General features: G+C 45.5%; 2 protein-coding genes across 3 annotated transcripts; one reads left to right on the top strand and one right to left on the bottom strand.

Annotated features, from left to right (window-relative positions):
• Positions 1–367: 367 nt before the first annotated feature.
• Positions 368–3,253, bottom strand: LOC100216947 (Uncharacterized protein family UPF0090). 2 transcript variants are annotated; one of them, NM_001359523.1, is made up of 6 exons: positions 3,071–3,241; positions 2,844–2,969; positions 2,015–2,097; positions 1,772–1,947; positions 1,189–1,297; positions 399–1,057 (listed from the first exon to the last, which is right to left on the bottom strand). In NM_001359523.1, exons 1-6 carry the CDS (start codon positions 3,153–3,155, stop codon positions 749–751), a joined length of 888 nt encoding a protein of 295 aa, NP_001346452.1. In that variant the 5' UTR covers positions 3,156–3,241; the 3' UTR covers positions 399–748. The 2 variants fall into 2 exon arrangements, with proteins under 2 accessions (XP_008667357.1, NP_001346452.1); XM_008669135.4 differs by having other exon boundaries at positions 368–1,057; positions 2,844–3,253.
• A 68-nt stretch (positions 3,254–3,321) lies between these two features.
• Positions 3,322–5,050, top strand: LOC100272930 (putative pectinesterase/pectinesterase inhibitor 51). The gene has a single exon (NM_001147382.1). The coding sequence runs from the start codon at positions 3,384–3,386 to the stop codon at positions 4,797–4,799; it is 1,416 nt and encodes a 471-aa protein (NP_001140854.1). The 5' UTR covers positions 3,322–3,383; the 3' UTR covers positions 4,800–5,050.
• The last annotated feature ends 14,271 nt before the right edge of the window (positions 5,051–19,321 follow it).

Raw genomic sequence — 19,321 nt, 5'->3', positions numbered from 1 at the left:
TCATCTTATTATATATATATACTACTCTATCAAGAATCTAATGTGGACATCTGATGCTACTACAACTTTATCTTCTGCGCTGACACTCTGAACCCGCTCCATGCGTTCCGACTGGAGTCCGCAAAAAAATAGTGCCGAACACTCGAATCCACGTCCTCCTACTCCAAAAAATTGAAGCTAACCACAATACCACACATAGCTTAGTATTTAAAAATAAACAGTAATTATATTTAAATAAATATCTCAATACTTATTTATATGTTATATAACAAACGTAGCAAAGCACGGGCAACTAGCTAGTCGTTCTAAACAATTTTCTCTGCTAAACCGTTTGGTAAGGCTCGTTCACATAGCAACAGCGGATCCCTAACAAACAGGCCCGTATAGAGCAAGCAACAAGGTCTTCTTAATGATACAACTGGGGCCTGGCCCTAATAAAACTCTAAAAAAATATACAATGCACTAACAGATTATACAAACATCTAGGAGAATACAAACAATAAATCAAGTGCCTGTAAACTGTAAAGGTGAAGCAAAGAACATTCTGCTTTGCGTGGCTAAACCTCTGTTGTTATCTGTTAGCAATGAAAAAAAACTAATTGATTGTGACAGATAGTACATTAGTACAACATCATTCTACCTAGTATGAGCTGCGCATCCAGTGGCATATCAGAGTTCAGCGAGACTGGATAAACTGCCGAAGGAGTGCAACAAATGGAAACTCAAAATTTACTCAAAAACTGGCATCTCAACATTCAGAGTACAACCTGACCAACTTCAGCGACTCGAACGGTGTCTGCAGCCTCCATTCCCTCTGCTTCTTGCTCAGGGGCCTGCCCTTGCCAGACTGCTGCCGGTTTATCTTCACATCAGCTATGCCCCAGGTGCACTCTCGCAGGTCCATGTCATAGGAAATTAGCGTTAGCACGCCGTCACCTTCCTGAGGTGTGGTTGCCTCATCGCTTGCTGTAGTGTATCTGACATACATTGCCCTTTCTTTGAATCGTTCGAGCTCTTCAGGGATACGGATAACTCTCTCCACACCAGGGGATGACACCTTCAAAGTGATAACCAATTTTTTTTGTAATATAAGCCAAGTAGAGCTACAGACAGAGTCTTTCTGATGTTTGTTTCTTTAGTACAGTAGAAAGCTTTAACTAGTTTGTATTCTGTATAAAGGGAAAATACCTCCAACGATATGTTTTTCGGTATCTTTCCTGCTGACTCTGCTTCGTCCAACTTTGCACGATATGCAATTGTGTATGCTTCAATGTCATCTATCGTTGGAGAACCATACCTAATTTATCATGCACTCGATGAGATGTATTACATAAATCATGTCCATGGAACTAACTCTGACCTTAAGGTGACGTGCAAAGAAATTTATGGATGACGAAAAGCAAGCCTGATGAAAAACAGGTGGGAACATACCAGCCCCCGCCCCACCATTGAAAATTTAATGTGCTAGTCAATAGTATGTTATATAGCGTTGTGCCTAAGTAGATACCAAGTTTCTGATCCATACTTTTACTTCCATAGTCAGTTCACTGCCTAATGGCATCTACATTTGAATACATTGAAATATGCCATTTTCTAGTTAGGCCACAATCTGGATTTACTGAAACACTACATATTGACCTCCTCTTAAAATCCTACGCACCAACATATTGACCCACTACATGCATCTATAAGATTTTCTGGCTCAAAACAAGCTAACATAAACATGCATAAACTTGGGAAACTACTGCATATGGATGCAAATCGATAATACCTGGTGGACATCTTCTCAATGCGTACTCTAATAGTCAAATTTGCAGCTGTCTTGAAAGCATATATTTTCAAGTCGTCGTTGAATGATGCTGAGACCTGTTCTGCCAAAGCTAACGCTTCCTTGTCCCACCATGCACCAGCAAGGGATATACCGCCACCAGCACCTCCATCTCCAGCCTCCAGAACATAATTCAATGTTTACATAATCAAACTGTATTTATCAAGCAAGTAGAGTGAAACTTACATAAAGATCCTGTTCATCATCACTCTCAAAATCATCTTCAAAGTCATAGTCGTCCTCATACTCTTCGTCATCATCCATTACATCTGCATGATTTGGTGAACGAAGTAACTTTATTTAGTATAACAAAGTACTGCTTGGCTTATATATGAAACTAATAATACTAACTGAGCAGGGGACATCAAAAGTCATGAGCAGACAAGTATGCTGGTTGCTGAAACACTGTATGTTTTAGAGCACACAAGTTCAGACAAACGCATTGTAAATCAGAACCGCTACATAACCTAAGACCATAAATCATTATTGATGTTTGCAATAGAAGGAAATACATCACTACATCAGCCCTGTCCCAATTTACTAACAAGACTGTAGTGTTGCACCTCCAAGTGTTCGTGCTAGAAAGCATAAACCTTGACAAGGTAAGGACTAATGAGTTACGCAAATGATCAATGACATCTTTCCCTCAATTTCGTGGTGATTGTAGGTCCCAACAATGTGCAGTGCAACTGCATCTTCTTCTGAAACAAATGGAAGAGTCTGCATATTGTAGGATAACTCGTAGTCATGTGTGTAGATGATCGTACCACACACCTTGCTAGCATGGATGATTCATAGTGAACGATAAGACACAAGCACATGAAAAGGAACAGATGCGCAAAACGCTTCTCACTAAAATTTTAGAGGGGATGCATCACAGTGCGAACAATCAGATGAGGGGAGCATATAAATGGAGCAAACTGCAGGGACCACAATCCCCAGTCGTCCCACAGGAAGTCAGCCGGAAATCCCAAACAGGAAAAACAAACATCACCGAGTTCACAAAATCCATTACCGCCTTCGTCTTCTTTGGCGTCGTCGAAGTCCTCCTCCATCTCGTCGGTGAAATCATCTGCGACCTCCTCATCTGGCGGATCTTCGATATATTCATTCCTCTTCTTCTTGGCAAATGGCACCACCGCTGGGGCATTCCGACGAACAATGGGTGGGCATGGACGTCCGGAAAAGGCAGCACTCAGTGCCACGGTAGTGGAGGGCAACGAGCCGGGCAGAAGAGGAAACCTTGATGGCCTGACGGGTAAGCGCCCATGAACGACGCTTTCGACGACCAAATCCATCGGTTAACAGATGACTTCAGAGCCACCATGGAGCGTGGTGACGAGGCCAGCTTATCCTTTTAAGCTGGTAACGGCGTACGCCAACAGGATGCGGAAACGTCTTTCTGAAAGTCCGCCATAACTGACACGTCCTCACCCTCCTTCGGTCCTTCCCGGTTACCAATGGAGACGAAACGAACGAGTACTGTACACATCGAAGAACACAACGCGAACTAGTGTCGCCACGCCGCCTCCGCTCCGACGCGCATGTCCGCCAAATGCCGCGCGGCCACCCCCACCCGCTCCCACGCCGCGGTCGCCTCCTCCAGTTCGCCGCGGCGGCGTCCGGGCTCCTGCTCCTTACGCTGCTCGTCCTCCTCCCGGCCGCGCCGCCCTGGGAGCACACCACCGCGCCCGCCTCGCTCCTCCACGCGGCCATCGCTGCGCACCCGTCGCCGAATTCCTACGCGCGGCCCTGCGCCGACCACCTCGCCCTCTCGCTGCACCGCCTCCGCGCCTCGTTGTCGTCCCTGGAGTCCGGCGACGTCCCCGCCGCGCTCCACCTCGCCTCCGGCTCGCTCCAGTGCCAGTACGACTGCTCCCACCTCCTCTCGCTCCCGGCCTTCCGCTCCCACCCCCTCACGTCCCGCTTCCTCAATTCCCTTGCCCCACAAACCCTAAATGCCGCCCTGAAACCTCCTCCCTCTTCCGCCCCTGCCGCCGCATTCCCTGCGAGGATCCGCCCCGACGCCACGGTGTGCAAACCGAATTCCGGTGTGAAGCCGTGTGGCTACTCGACCGTGCAGGCCGCGGTGGACGCAGCGCCGAACCACACCGCTGGCGCTGGGCACTTCGCCATCGCAGTTGGTGCAGGTACGTACAAGGAAAATGTCGTGATTCCGTATGAGAAGGCCAACATTTTGCTGATGGGGGAGGGTATGGGAGCTACTGTTATCACTGCGTCCCGGAGCGTGGGGATCGATGGGCTGGGAACTTATGAAACTGCGACGGTGGATGTGATCGGTGACGGGTTCCGTGCGAGGGATATAACATTTGAGAACAGCGCTGGTGCTGGAGCTCATCAGGCTGTAGCGTTCCGTTCTGACAGCGATCGGTCAGTGCTGGAGAATGTGGAGTTCCGTGGACATCAGGATACGCTGTATGCTCACACAATGCGGCAGTTCTACCGCAGGTGCCATATTGTAGGGACAGTGGATTTTATATTTGGGAATGCAGCAGCAGTGTTTGAGGAATGTGTGATTAAGACTGTACCACGGGCCGAGGGAGCTCAGAAGCGCGCACGAAACGTGGTGGCGGCTAGTGGGAGGATTGATCCGGGGCAGACGACAGGGTTTGTATTTGTGAATTGCACTGTGGATGGGAACAAAGGGTTTGTGGAATTGTTTCGGAGAAAGCCAGATTCATACAGACTGTATTTGGGCCGGCCATGGAAGGAGTATGCCAGGACATTGTATGTCAGCTGTTACTTGGGGACAGTTGTCAGGCCGGAGGGATGGCTTCCATGGCGAGGTGATTTTGCTCTCAGTACACTGTATTATGGAGAGTTTGACAGTCGAGGCCCTGGTGCAAACCACACAGCAAGGGTTGAGTGGAGCAGTCAGACACCAGAACAGTATGTCAAACACTTTTCAACGGAGAACTTCATTCAGGGCCATCAATGGATTGCGTACTAACTACAGTGTAAATTGTTGTTCTTGGATCAGTGACTTATTGGCACCTTAAGACTGTCTCTAGTAAACTATGCAGAATAGGAGATACGGAACTATATATGACACTGAGAGGAGTTTGAAATAAGGAATGTGATAGAGGATGTGATAGTGAATCTGCTGGAGATAGCCTAACAGCACGATAGTGAAAATTTTCTGGAACGGTAAATACATTCATCCATTATTCCAAGGATCTCGAGACACATGTGGTTCCTGTTAGAAAATCCAAACTGATGTGGTTCGTGTTTTGTTTTCTTACTATATATGTACCTATTTTTTAGTAATAATTCTGTTTTTTAATTAAACTGTTCCTTGCATATAGTAAAGATTAAAATTGTTTTCTCTATAGAATATGGTAGAATGCCTTTTACGTTATTTACTATATATATATATATATATATATATATATATATATATATATATATATATATATATATATATATATCCGTGCATTGTTTCTGGCCTATTATTTTTTGTTGTTATGGTTTCTAGCTTCCAATGGACACTTACACTCATTATATTACTATTTCTAGCACGGAAAGAAATATTTCCTAATATTTGCTAATCAGTGGAAAAAGAAAGGTCAATGTTGCACCTTCTGTATTAGCTGAATGGATACTAGCAGTCACCGATTTATTCAGAACTTCTGTTGGTAACATTATACTTGGTATTTGCAAATTAGCTTTACATCTTTGCAGTCAATAGTATAGACAACTTAAGTTATCTAATGGGTGTTCCTAATAACTGTACACTTGACAGTGATTTGTTATGCAAATTTGAACGATTTGGTCATATCACAAAACTATAGTAAGTAACAAATTGTGATGCAGCATGAGTACCATTTAGCTAAGCATTGGAAGTTGAACTTAGATCTGAGGAGGTGCTATATGTTGTTCACAAATCACAAGGCTACAAAACCATGTGTTCTCACCTATGACAATCCAATTTGTAACCTAAATTGACTGCTAATGCTTTAGAGAGTTTAGAATTAACACTGTCTGCCTGAACAACAGTACCATGTAACAAAGTTAGAAGATGTTATTACTAAAAATATGGTTTGTTTTTAGATGTTCTGTTTTTATCTTTCTCTTGTGGCACACTTCCTCTTTGACAGAAGGCAACGTTCTCTTAAAATCTTGGGTGCTTGTTCTCCGGTGCCTATCGAGAAGTGTGCTTTCTTTGCTTGGACAATTTCTCCTTTGAGACTCAGTAATGTTCATGCTATTGCGACCCTTTCCACCACCCGGTCCATCCGACATATGTGGAAATGCTGTGCTGAGGAACTGTGATCCTCCCCATCATTAAGCTAAAAATCATTTTGGTGGACCTTTCTGCCTTTCATTCAGAATGCAAAACTTCTGCAAAATATGGTGTGTGTGTGTGGGGTGGTGGTGGTCAGGGAAACCTCCACCTGATATATTATAGCCTTGGAGGCCGAGTGAACAACCCATAGAGAGGGACAAAGGAATTACACTTCAACAATTGCAAACTCTTGCAAGGTGGAGCATAATGACAGGTGTTTCACGTCCTTATGCAATCTAAACATTCCAGTTGCAGTCATAATCCTTGAAACAGAACTATATCTCATGCTGACGAAAGGGGATCAATGACAGTTGTTTTCTTCGTTGCCATTGTCTCAGAGCACACCATGTGTGAAGGAAAACAATGCCACCACGAGAAGGTTTCATTCAGGTAACCTTGGTCTGCCTTGTTATATGATCCTATCTCATCGATATGGTACATTGATAGCTGGTATGCGCTATTGCAGGGTTCAATCATTATTACACCGGGGTTGAATGATATTATGTTATTTCCTATTGTGTGGGGTAATCAAAATTTTCTTACAGTAATTAAATCCTACCACTTATCCCATTTTACCCCTTGTATCTAGATTGTGTTTCTATCTAAGCACAAAGTTTTGCACCATAGGTTCCAACACTACACTAACATGACAATTCTAGGAATGTACAAACATGAATGTAAATTGCACAAATGTAAATGAGGAGGGTTAGGGACACAACAATGTTTTTTGAGGTATCAGATAGTCGGCACTCCCGCTAGTCGTTATTGCAGCACATGCGCAAAGGTATTGCTCTCCTTTGGTCCATGTAAGGATCAAGTATCAAGTTCTCTCTACAGGTTGATTGTTTGCTACTCCAGTACCATCAATCACCCACAAGTGTTTACACCATGAGTTGGGCCTATCACAATCACCATTGAGAGATTACGAATCTCTCAATCACCACAAAATTATCTAGGTGATGTCTATCACAAGAGTACCAAACATAGACTCTCACTTGATCTAAACTAGCCTAATGAGGAAGGTAGATGCACACGTACCCCTATTCACTAATGAGGTCTTTAATCTTACGATTATCAAATCAGAATCACCCACTATACAAGAACTCCCATTTTGTTCTCCAAAGTATGATATCAGCTGAAATACGTGGCAAAAGAGCTTTATTAGATGAGATGGATGGGTATACATACCCCAACCACTCTACTCAACTAGTCGTTATTGCTCATTGCAATAGCAAATGGGAGCATCAGATCATCTGATGCCTGGCATCAGAATAATCTGGTGTCCCTCCGATGGCTAGTTCCATTTTGTTCGTTAGTAGTACGGTCCAGTAGCATATGTTCCAATGAACACCATAGAATCAATCTGATGTGTTGATGCCTTCTCTGGAATGCCTCTGAATACCATTGGAATGGGAGATTTTGCTCTAATGGGTCCCCACCCTTCTCGCTCTGATGTGCTATGGAAAAACCTTAGCAGACGAAGGCCATAGCATATATTCCGATGTAATGCATTTGTACCATCCTGTTGAGCACCACTTTGAGCCGGCGGATGGTCCGCGCCTGTGGGCCGGACGGTCCGTGCAAACGCAGAACATATTAGGGTTCCGAGTTTTGTGCTACGGTTGTTAGCTAGATTCGCGGAATTCGCTCGGAAATTAGTTTGTAAAGGGTCCAGCTTCCCTCCTCTATAAATAGAGAGGTGTATGACCGATTTGTACTTATCAATCGAATCAATAACACTTCTATTTCACATTTATTTCCTTTACAATTAGGAGTAGTTCTAGTTTAGCCTCTCGATCCCAAATTCCCCGCTTCTATTCGACTCTACGTCGATTAGAGGAGTCTAGGTCGGCCTGCCCGAGCCTAGACATCACCTAGGATCTCTCCTCCCCGACGGGGTCCCTCCCGGGAGCGAGATGCAGGCGCCGCCGGTGATCTTCCACCGCCCCTGCGCGGACCGTCAGGCAGGAATCCTAGCCTCGTGCTAGGCCACGGACCGTCCGGCCACTGGCCGCGGACCGTCCGCCCCTGCGAAGAGAGCACCGCCACTGGTTCGTGTTGAGTAATTGGCGCCCTAAAAAGGCGTCAACATACTTTTTGGCGACTCCGCGGGGGAAAACACATCTAGACCTATCAAATCGGCCCTCAATGGTCGGTTCAAGGGATAGTTCTGAAGTCTCCCCCAGCAACATTATAGAGCCGACTTGGGAAACCTTGCCGGGTGACGAACAGCTCCAGTTCGAGGAGCATAAGGAGCAGCTGATCCAGGAGGCAAAAACAAAGTTCTTGGCCAACTTCAAAGTGGACAGAAATAACAAGGTCGTCCGACAACGGGCGACGGATCCGGCTTCACTTCGACCCTCACCAGATATCCCCAATGTAAGTAATACAAACGAACTGCAATCTCTTAAGAATTATGTAGATGAACAGCGAGAACAAATGCAAAATATCATAGGGGATATGCAAAACGACTATAGGAGACTAGTACGTGCATTTGATAAATCTAGTATTGCAAATTTTCCTTCGCACGAGGTTGAATTAGGAGGTAACACGCGTAATACATCGACTATAGGTAGTCACGACCAGTCACAACCCCTTTATAGGATGCCGATGGACACATACCCTGAGCAATCGCAAATCGGCAGTAAATCAGCCGATCTGCACATGCCCGGACTGTCCGCCCTTGAGCGCGGACCGTCCGGGCCAGCAACAGTCGGACCCATTTTTAATGAGTTACCTAGACATGCACCCAAACCACAACATATGGCGCATAATCTAAACTACCCAGTCGGACCGTCCGCATACAACAACGGACGGTCTGCATATAATCACGGACGGTCCGGGCCAATGTCTGGACAATCCGCGCATGACCTTTTTGAGGAGGATTGTTACCTGAATCTTCACCCGTCTCAGCAACACTTCCCAACACACTATGCTATGCATCAGCCCATTAATTCAAAATCCAGAGCCCAGGAAAGCTTTCCGGCCCCACCTAGAAGGCCGGAAAGGAACGATCAATCCTATGAGCCATATAGGGCAAATGGCAATGCTCCGCATAGCTCAAACCCATGGGGGGAAAGACAACATGCTAATATCCAGCCAACCCCACTTATGTTTGACCAGAGAGTCGGTGGTCTCGCACCGGCTCCCATTGACATAGTGGGAGAGGAAATAGCTGGGGTGTTCGGAGATAAGCTCGGAGTAAGCATGGTCCCTGGGGGGCAATCATATCAGAAACCTTATGACAGCCGATTTGATCACCACCCATACCCACAGGGAACCAGGATACTCGAATTCGCAAAATTTTCGGGTGACCAAGGAAAAAACACGCGAGAACACATAGGCCAGTTTTTAGCACAATTGGGAGAATTGGCCGACACAGAAGCATTTCGCGTACGTTTATTTTCATTGTCTTTAACAGGAACCGCGTTTGCATGGTACACCACTTTACCTCCTAATTCTATTTTGTCATGGGGAGATTTAGAACAAAAATTCCATGATCACTTTTTCTCCGGTGACTATGAATTAGATCTGGTAGACCTAGTGGCCCTTCGACAGGGAAAGGACGAATTGAATGAATACATCCGGAGGTTCCGGGATACAAGAAACCGATGCTTTCAAATTCATTTAGCAGAAAAACAGCTAGCAGGATTAGCCTTTAATGGTCTGCGATATTATTTAAAAGAAAGATTAGAAGATATCCAATTTTTTACACTAGCATAGTTACACCAGAGAGCTTTAGCCTATGAAAGCCGAAGCAAAGAAACTGCTAAAACAATTCGTCACAACGTGCATATAGTAGAGTGCGACTGAAAGTCGCCTAGAGAGGGGGTGAATAGGGCGAATTTGAAATTTACAAACTTTAAGCACAACTACAAGCCGGGGTTAGCGTTAAAAATATAATCGAGTCCGAAAGAGAGGGTGACACGATGATTTGTTTTACCGAGGTTCGGTTCTTGCAAACCTACTCCCCGTTGAGGTGGTCACAAAGACCGGGTCTCTTTCAACCCTTTCCCTCTCTCAAACGGTCACTTAGACCGAGTGAGCTTTCTCCTTAATCAAACGGGTCACTTAGACCCCACAAGGACCACTACAAACTTAGTGTCTCTTGCTTTGATTACAAGTGCCTTGAGAACAAGAATAGGAAGGAAGAAAGCACGATTGCAAAAGCCAAGCGACAAGAGCGACAAATAACACACGGATCACTCTCTCTCAAGTCACTAATCACTAATGATCACTTGTCTCAATTGTGGAACTTGGAGAGATTGGAGGCTTTGATTGTGTCTTGGAATGGATTGCTAGCTCTTGTATTGAATGTTGAAGGTTGGAATGCTTGGGTGAAGTGAATGGAGGTGGTTGGGGTTGTATTTATAGCCACCAACCACTTCCTAGCCGTTGCTCCTTTCTGCCGACCGCGGACGATCCGCGCCCCTGATCCGGACGGTCCGCCCCTGTAGATCAACGGCTGAAAACGTAACGGTCAGCAGTAACGGCTATATCAACGACTATATTGCATTTAATGCTGAAAGTAGCTTAGAGGGGGGGGGGTGAATAGGCTAATCTGAAAATTTTCACAACAAACTTCGAAAGATTGTTAGATACACAGTTCGACTGGTGCAGGCCGGTTCAACAGCTACGTGCGCAAGTTGAACCACTCTGAACCAATCCAACTGTTTTAAAAACTTTAGACTAAAATCTACTCGAAAAGTATTTCACAAGTTCTTGAGAGAAGTAAGATATAGCTAAGTGAGGATGAAAAGATGAATATGTAAAGGCTATTTTACTTCTAGATAAACTCTACGGAGAAATCTTTATGTCAATCTTGCAAGTAAAAATATCTCAAGTTGAAACAAGCAAGAACACAAGACACAAGATTTAATCCGAGGTTCGGCCACACCACAAAGGTGTCCTACTCCCTGTTGAGGAGCCCACAAAGGGCCGGGTCTTTTTCAACCCTAATCCTCCAAAAGCCGACCACAAAGGTCAAGGGAATCTCTTCTTATCTTAGCTCAAAGAGCGGGTGATACAAACTTCTTAGGGTCGTCCACAAATTTGGAGACTCCCAAGCAACCTCAAAGATCTTGAAACCTAGGGTTTCAAGAACACCAAGAACGCACAAGAGGGGTTTGCACAAGCTCAAGTCTTTGAAAGAGAGATGGGAGAGGAAAACCAAATCGTGAGCACAAGCACAAACCTCACACCCAAGAGCTCCTCCAACAAGGTTGAATCTTGAGGAAGATTTAAGTGTGAGAGAGATGGAGAGATGAGTGCTTTGTCTCAAGTTAGGCAAGCAATAAATGAGTGAGTGTTCAGCCGTATTGAAGAAGAGAGAGAGAGGGGTCTATTTATAATCACAGCTCAAAAACTAGTCGTTTGACCAAAAACCCCGTTGAAAACCGGTTGAACCGCCCCCTAGGGCGGTTGAACCGCCCCCTGACAGGTCAGCAGACTGTCTGCCAGTCTGACTGGCAGACTGACCTGCAGGCGGGTCAGACAGGCCAGGACCGGTTGAACCGCCCCCTGACACCCCTGGCGACCTGACTGCCAGTCTGACTGGCAGACTGCAGATCAGAGGTCAGAGGGACAGAGACCAGTTGAGATGCCCCCCAGGACCAGTTCAGCTGGTCTAGACTAGAGAGTTTTGGAGAGAAAACCCCAGCTCAGCTGCCCTGGGGCAAGTTCAGCTGGGTATGGTCAGAGAGGTCCATAGCTGAAGTTGAAGTTCAGCTGGAGTTGAAAGTTCAACTCAGCTGAAGTCCAGCTCAGCTGAAAAGCTCAGCTGCAGCTGAAGAAGCTCATCACAGCTGAAGTTAAGTTCAGCTGGAAAGCTCAGCTGCAGTTGAAGAAGTTCAGCTGTTTTTCAGCAAGAACACTCTAGGTTTCTCAACCCAAACCATGGTCAGCCAAATAAAGTTAAAGTGATTTTTGGTTTTCAAAAATAGCTTTTGAATTAGAGGACTTGAGCTATAGCAAACACCTGTACCTGTGCGGAAAAGAATAAGGAAGAATTACATCATGCAACACAAGATTTTACATAAATTTTATACGTCTGTTGCATGAAGTCCTTGGTGCTTCCTTAAGTTCCTGTTTCCTTCTAATCAAACACTGAGAACAAAAACTGTTAGTACCCTTATTTGTTTTGTCATTAAATCACCAAAACCCTCACTTGGGGTTGATTGCACTTACAATCTCCCCCTTTTTGGTGATTGATGCCAAAACAATTAAGGTCAAAAGATATATATTTGCAATAGAAAATTTCTTTTGAATGATTGTATGTAGATGGCTCCCCCTAAATGTGTGCACGATTGTGAATCCAACGTCTTGACATAATATGTCATGTGAGCAACACATTTAGAGATAGTGACAACAACCATACTAAATACAATCATCCGAGGGGTGCAAGAGTGCCATAACAGGAGTTGTGATGCACATGACAATCTCAAAAAAACATTATTTTTACTTCATAGTAGAGTAGTCAATACAAACTGATAGGACAAAAGATGATGGCCAGAAGACCATCATATTACTTTGAATAACAATCCAACAGTTTTTATTTCATACAATGGTAAAAAAAATACAAACCACAACAGTGGCCAAAGACAAAAATAATCCAAAAGAAAAACGAAAGAAGCACAAACTAGAAGTTGGATTTTCTCCCCCTTTTTGGCAACAAGTACCAAAAACGGAGAGAGAGAGACAAGGATACAAGAATCAGTATCCTCCAGGAGGAGGATATGACGGAGGATACGATGGAGGATATGAAGTGTAGTCAGGGAAAAAAGTCCTCATCGCGTCCTCCTCAAAAGTGGAGCCCCGAGGTGGCTCATCAGCCGCAGAAAAAACAGATGCCGAAGATGTACGATGATCAGGAGGAGGTGGAGGGTGGTGGTGGTAACCAGAGCCGGATGGCCTAGGGTCACCAGGAATGGGTCCCGGACCCGGGTAAGGAGGCGGAGGGTGGGAGGATGATTGACCCGGATCCCCATGGTAGGGAGGCGGGGCAAACTCCTCGCGATCATCAACATAGACTTCTTCATCTTCATCGTCTGCAGGCATAAAAGGCACCCCGTAGGCCTGCTGGTGCCACTCATTGATCTCCGGGGGAGGAGGATGGAGAGGCACATCAGGCGAACGAGGGACAAAAGGCATGCCCATGGAGGAAGCTTGACGACGAAGATTGTCGTCAGTCTCCCGCTGACGCCGTGCCACTTCATGGACATCAGCAGAAATGTTGCGGCACATGGAGAAAAATGCCGCAAACCCATGGACCAAGCGAGCACCCATCCCGCGGCCACGACCTCGACCACGACCACGAGCACGTGGCATGGGAGATCCGCGGCCAGGAGAGGGACGCGAGGCAGCAGCGGGGGGGAGAGGAGGAAGTATGGTGGGGAGGCTGGCGAGGTGGCTCAGAGGAGGAGGCAGGGCCTCCAGACCGTGAGGGAGCCCGCTTCGTACGAGCAGCTGGGTTGGAGGAATCAACCCAGTAGGGTACGTAGCGGGAGTGTTTGACGGGTTTTTCGAAGTGGGTCTGGGTGACCACTTCGATCATCTTCATGATAAAGGGTGCATGAAGACACCCTTTGTGAGGAGACCAGGAAGCACGGACGATCTCTTCCCAGATCATGTCAAACACATTGATGCGGACGAGACTGTTTGGAGCAAGGAGGAGGAGGAAGACTCGACTCTCCCCAAGGACGTTCATTTGATTACCGCCCTTTGGGAGAACGGTCATCCGGGACAAAGAGTTAAGGTACCTGTAGTACCTATGCATGTTAGCGGTTGTCCAGAACTCCCGCTCAGTAGAGACATGAATGAATTCCGTCTCTTCCCGCATGGGCAGCCGAATGCCATGCACTCGCATGTTGCTGCCCTGAATGTCTGCATCAGAGAAGCCCAGAATATGGGCAAAACGACGATAACTGACTTTGTGCCAGTTACCCTGGATGAAGAAATACATGACTGGGTAATCATACTCATCGGCTTCCTCATCTACTTTCTTTATCCAGAGGGTGGCATAGAACTGAGCTACCACCTCATCGTTCCAGGGGTATTCCATGGTCATAATGTTCCGTAACCCCTTTCTCTCTAAGTTTACGAGAGCTGACGACATGTCAGCATCTCCCATATTCTCACAACCCTCACAGTCAATAAATCTATGTCGGACGACTGGGTGTTTCTTGGAAAGAATGACAGAATTGTAGAAGTCAGCCTGGAAAAGATTCCAGAACCGAGGGTCCTGGACACCAGGATGACGAGGAGTGAGAGTAGGGTTGGTAAACCTCAGACGCTGAAGGGTGTCTATTCCCTTCTGAGTGAAGTCGACGGGAGATTCATGCGGACCGCGGCTGACGTTCCCCGAATGCATGTGCAGTCCGGTGACGTAGAGAGCATCAGGCGCCGAAGGTCGACGAAGTCGTCGAAAGCCCCATCCTCCTCCTGGCAGGGAGCATACCCTGAGGAAGACGTGCTACGACGAGGACGAGAGGCGCCAACCTTTTGGCGTCACCCGCGAGTTGGCTGCGAGGGCATGGAAGAGCCCTCGCCATCCATCCGACCAGAGCCACGTCCTCTCTTAGAGAGGGAGCGACGAGGCGGAGGAGAGGGGACGGGAGATTCCTCCTGAATCTCGTCGGAGTCGCTGCTAAACTCAATCACAGAGGGATTGCGACGACGCACCATGATTGAAAAGGTGGTGAAACTGCGAACCGGTTGAAGTGTGTGAAGGAGAGGCTCTAAAGGTTGTGAAGCGACTAAGGCGAGAGAGAATGAAGTGGGAGAAGAGAAGGAGAGAGTCAAGTATATATAGGCAGTTGAGCTGGTCCTCAGGACCAGTTCAACCGCCCCCATGGGCCAGTTCAGCTGGTTCTGACCAGTGTGGTCAGAGAACCAGAAACAGCAGAGGGAAGATGCAAAAAAATTCAAATTTGCGCGCAGCTGCTCGAAGCGACTGGACAGGAAAAATTGGCGCCCCTGACACGCATGCATGGCGCGCGGGCTGAGCAGAAGCGTCCAAGAAAAATCTGCGCGCGCTCAGCAGAGGAGAAGTGACCGGACACAACATGCACACCCAGAAAAAAGATTCTGCATGCACACCCCTGCTGACCGAACTCTACAAAAAAAGGACTGTGCACGCAGACAAGAAGCGACCGGACAGAAAAAAGTGGCGCGCTGAGCGGCAGCAAGCAAAAAAAACTTTATCTGCGCGCCAGGGGAAGTGATCGGACAAGGCAAAGGTGTCTGCATGCAAAAAAAAGTACACTGCGCGCGCCGCAGGGGGGAAGTGATCGGACAAGGCGTGTCTGCATGCAAAAAAAAGTACACTGCGCGCGCCGCAGGGGGGAAGTGATCGGACAAGGCGTGTCTTCATGCAAAAAAAAGTACACTGCGCGCGCCGCAGGGGGGAAGTGACCGGACAGGGGCGCTGACAGACGCTGCTGAGCGGCAGCAAGTAAAAAGGAAAAAAAATATGCGCGCCCAGCAGAGGAAATGACCGGTCAAAAAAAGTGCTGTGCGCCCTGCAGAAAGCGACCAAAAAAAATCTGTGCGTCAGACACTGCTGCAGCTGACAGACCTGCGTGAACAGGCCTGCGCGGTCAGAACGGGCAGAGACCGGTTCAACCGGTCCACCATGCCGGTTCAACCGCTTTTAACCAGGATGGTCCTGGTAAAAACTGGTTAAAAACAGCTGAGCTGAAGTTCAGCTGCTAAGTTCAGCTGGCCTCCTCCAGCTGAACTAGAAAGTTCAGCTGGTCAAGCCAGTTGAGCCAAAAAAAAATCTTAGCACTAAAATGCATTCAAATTTTAACATTTTCACCAAGTTTTTGAAAGATCATCACATAGCTTTAAAACTATCAATCAAAAATAGTGAATCAAACAATTTTTGTGACCGTTTTCAAGTTAAGTTACGAGAATCCAAGATATTTAATTCACTCCTAAGAAAGCAAAACCTAGTCTCATCGAGGGGTTTTGTGAAGATATCGGCTAGTTGATTTTCGGTGCTCACATGAAACAATTCGATATCTCCCTTGGCTTCGTGGTCTCTCAAGAAATGGTGTCTGATGTCAATATGTTTAGTTCTAGAGTGTTGCACAGGGTTGTTTGCAAGTTTTATGGCACTCTCATTGTCACACAAAAGTGGAATTTTGTTAAACTCACAACCAAAATCTCGAAGGGTTTGCTTCATCCATAACAACTGTGCACAACATGCCCCAGCTGCTATGTACTCAGCTTCTGCAGTGGAAAGTGCAACACAATTTTGTTTCTTGGAACTCCATGATACTAAGGATCACCCAAGGAATTGGCAAGTCCCAGTAGTGCTTTTTCGATCTACTTTGCAACCGGCATAATCTGAGTCAGAATAGCCAAGTAAATCGAAAAGGGAGCCTTTGGGATACCATAATCCTAGGTTTTGGGTGTGAACTAAGTATCTTAGAATTCTCTTAACTGCTACAAGATGGCAATCTTTAGGATTTGCTTGAAAACGTGCACACATGCAAACACTCAACATAATATCAGGTCTAGATGCACATAAGTAAAGCAGTGATCCTATCATTGATCTATATAATGTTTGATCTACGGGTTTACCTTCCTCATTTAGGTCGAGATGTCCATTTGATGACATTGGAGTCTTGGCGTGTTTTGCCTTTTCCATGCCAAATTTCTTGAGCATATCTTGTGTATATTTGGTTTGGCATAGAAAAGTACCTTCCTTGAGCTGTTTGACTTGAAATCCCAGGAAGTATTTAAGCTCGCCCATCATAGACATCTCAAACCTGTTCGTCATTACTTTGCTAAACTCTTCACAAAATTTTTCATTAGTACTACCAAATATAATGTCATCAACATATACTTGGCACACAAATAATTCATTGTCAACTTTTCTAGTAAATAAGGTAGAGTCAGCTTTTCCTATTGTAAACCCATTCTTAATTAAAAATTCTTTAAGACAGTCATACCAAGCTCTAGGGGCTTGTTTAAGCCCGTAGAGTGCCTTGTGAAGAAGATAAACATGATTTGGCTTCTTTGGATCTTCAAAACCCGGTGGTTGCTCCACATATACTCTCTCTTGTAGTGGTCCATTTAGAAATGCGCTCTTGACATCCATTTGATATAGCTTGAAATCATGGTTAGTAGCATATGCAATTAATATTCTAATTGATTCTAACCTTGCTACCGGCGCATATGTTTCGCCAAAATCAAGTCCTTCCACTTGAGTATAGCCTTGGGCAACCAACCGTGCCTTGTTTCTTGTAACCACGCCATGTTCATCTTGCTTGTTCCTAAAGACCCATTTAGTCCCAATCACATTTTGTTTGGGTCTTTGGACTAAGGACCAGACTTCATTCCGGGTGAAGTTGTTTAACTCCTCTTGCATGGCAATTATCCAATCCGGATCACCCAATGCTTCTTCAACCTTAAGTGGCTCAAGAGAGGAAACAAACGAGTAAAATTCACAAAAATTAGCTAAACGAGATCGAGTTGTTACCCCTCTCCTGATGCTACCCAGGATGTTGTCCACTGGATGATCCCTTTGTATTGTTTGATGGACTCTAGGATGAGGCACTGAAGGATGTCTTTGTATTTGCTCCTCCTCATCAATTACTTGATCAAGAGGCACTTCACCATCAATACTTTCTTGTTCATCTTCTACCACTGTTGGCATCCTTTGATGATTTTCTTCGTGGCTTGGATGACTTGAGGTTGATGGGTTTGCTTGGGTGGAGACTTTGTCACTCACCACCCTTGCACCCACATCAACTATCTCATTGGTCATCCATAAGGTTCCTTCTTCATCATTCCTTTCTTGAGGTCTCACCTCACCTATTGCAAGTTTCTTTATGGCCTCACAAGGTGGTTCTTCATTTCCTGCAGTGTCATTAGAAACATGCCCTTGCGAGCCATTAGACTCATCAAATGTCACGTCTATCGCTATTTCAACAAGACCGGTGATATTGTTGAAAACACGATATCCATGCGCATTTGATGCATAACCAAGCAAGAAGCCCTCGTCCACTCTAGGAGCAAACTTTGAGCTCTTGACTTTCTTGTTAAGAATAAAACATTTACATCCAAATACTCTAAAATAATCAACTTTAGGTTTGTTACCGGTGAGAAGCTCATAAGTAGTCTTTTTGTAGATCTTATGAAGATAGAGACAGTTGATTGCATGACAGGCGGTGTTGACCGCCTCTGCCCAAAAGTTGTCAGGTGTCTTGTACTCATCCAACATGGTTCTTGCAGCTTCAATTAGAGTTCGGTTCTTTCTTTCCACAACACCATTTTGTTGTGGAGTGTAAGGCACCGAGAACTCATGCTTGATTCCCTCTTCTCCTAAGAATTCTTCGACACCTGTGTTTTTGAATTCCGTCCCATTATCGCTTCTCACTTTCTTGATTTTGAGCTCAAATTCATTTTGAGCTCTCCTCATGAATTTCTTCAAAATTTCTTGAGTTTCACCTTTGTCACTCAAAAAGAAAACCCAGGTGAATCGAGAAAAATCATCAACAATGACTAAACCATACTTACTACCACCAAGGCTAATGTAGGCCACAGGTCCGAAGAGGTCCATGTGAAGAAGCTCCAATGGCCTCTTTGTTGTGACCACATTCTTTGATTGATGTGGGACTCCATGTTGCTTTCCTGCTTGGCATGCGCCACAAACCCTATCTTTCTCAAATACAACATTTGTTAGTCCATTGATGTGATTATCCTTTTGAAGTTTGGCCAAATTCCTCATACCGACATGGGCTAGCCGGCGATGCCATAGCCAACCCTTGTCGGACTTTGCCACTAAACAAGTCTCAGGCGTCACTTTACTTGTTGTGAAATCAACAAGATAAAGCTTGCCCTTCAAGCGACCGGTAAAGGCAACTGAGGAGTCCTCCCTTCTAAGGATCTTCACATCCACATCCGAAAATAAACAATTATAACCCATTCCACAAAGTTATGAAACGGACAACAAATTATAGCTTAAAGAATCTACCAATAAAACATTTGAAAGTGATTGTTGGTCAGAGATAGAAATTTTACCAATACCAATCACCTTACTCTTGCCACTATCTCCAAACACAATTTCTTGTGCTTCTTGAGTTAGTTGCAATGTATGAAACATGTCTTTCTCCCCGGTCATGTGATTTGTACATCCACTATCAAGCACCCAACTTGACCCACCAGAGGAGTAGACC

Source organism: Zea mays, chromosome 2 (genome assembly GCF_902167145.1).
Source record: "Zea mays cultivar B73 chromosome 2, Zm-B73-REFERENCE-NAM-5.0, whole genome shotgun sequence".
In the NCBI taxonomy this organism is placed as follows: domain Eukaryota; kingdom Viridiplantae; phylum Streptophyta; class Magnoliopsida; order Poales; family Poaceae; genus Zea; species Zea mays.
This window is presented reverse-complemented; position numbering and strand designations above follow the sequence as displayed.

Excerpts from the sequence above, each read along its gene's own strand:
- LOC100216947 (XM_008669135.4), bottom strand. The coding sequence starts at position 3,126 with ATGGATTTGGTCGTCGAAAGCGTCGTTCATGGGCGCTTACCCGTCAGG. Across the intron at positions 2,098-2,843 it reads CGCCAAAGAAGACGAAGGCG|ATGTAATGGATGATGACGAA; the intron begins GTAATGGATTTT and ends CAAATCATGCAG. Across the intron at positions 1,948-2,014 it reads ATGATGAACAGGATCTTTAT|GCTGGAGATGGAGGTGCTGG; the intron begins GTAAGTTTCACT and ends TATGTTCTGGAG.
- LOC100272930 (NM_001147382.1), top strand. The coding sequence starts at position 3,384 with ATGCCGCGCGGCCACCCCCACCCGCTCCCACGCCGCGGTCGCCTCCTC.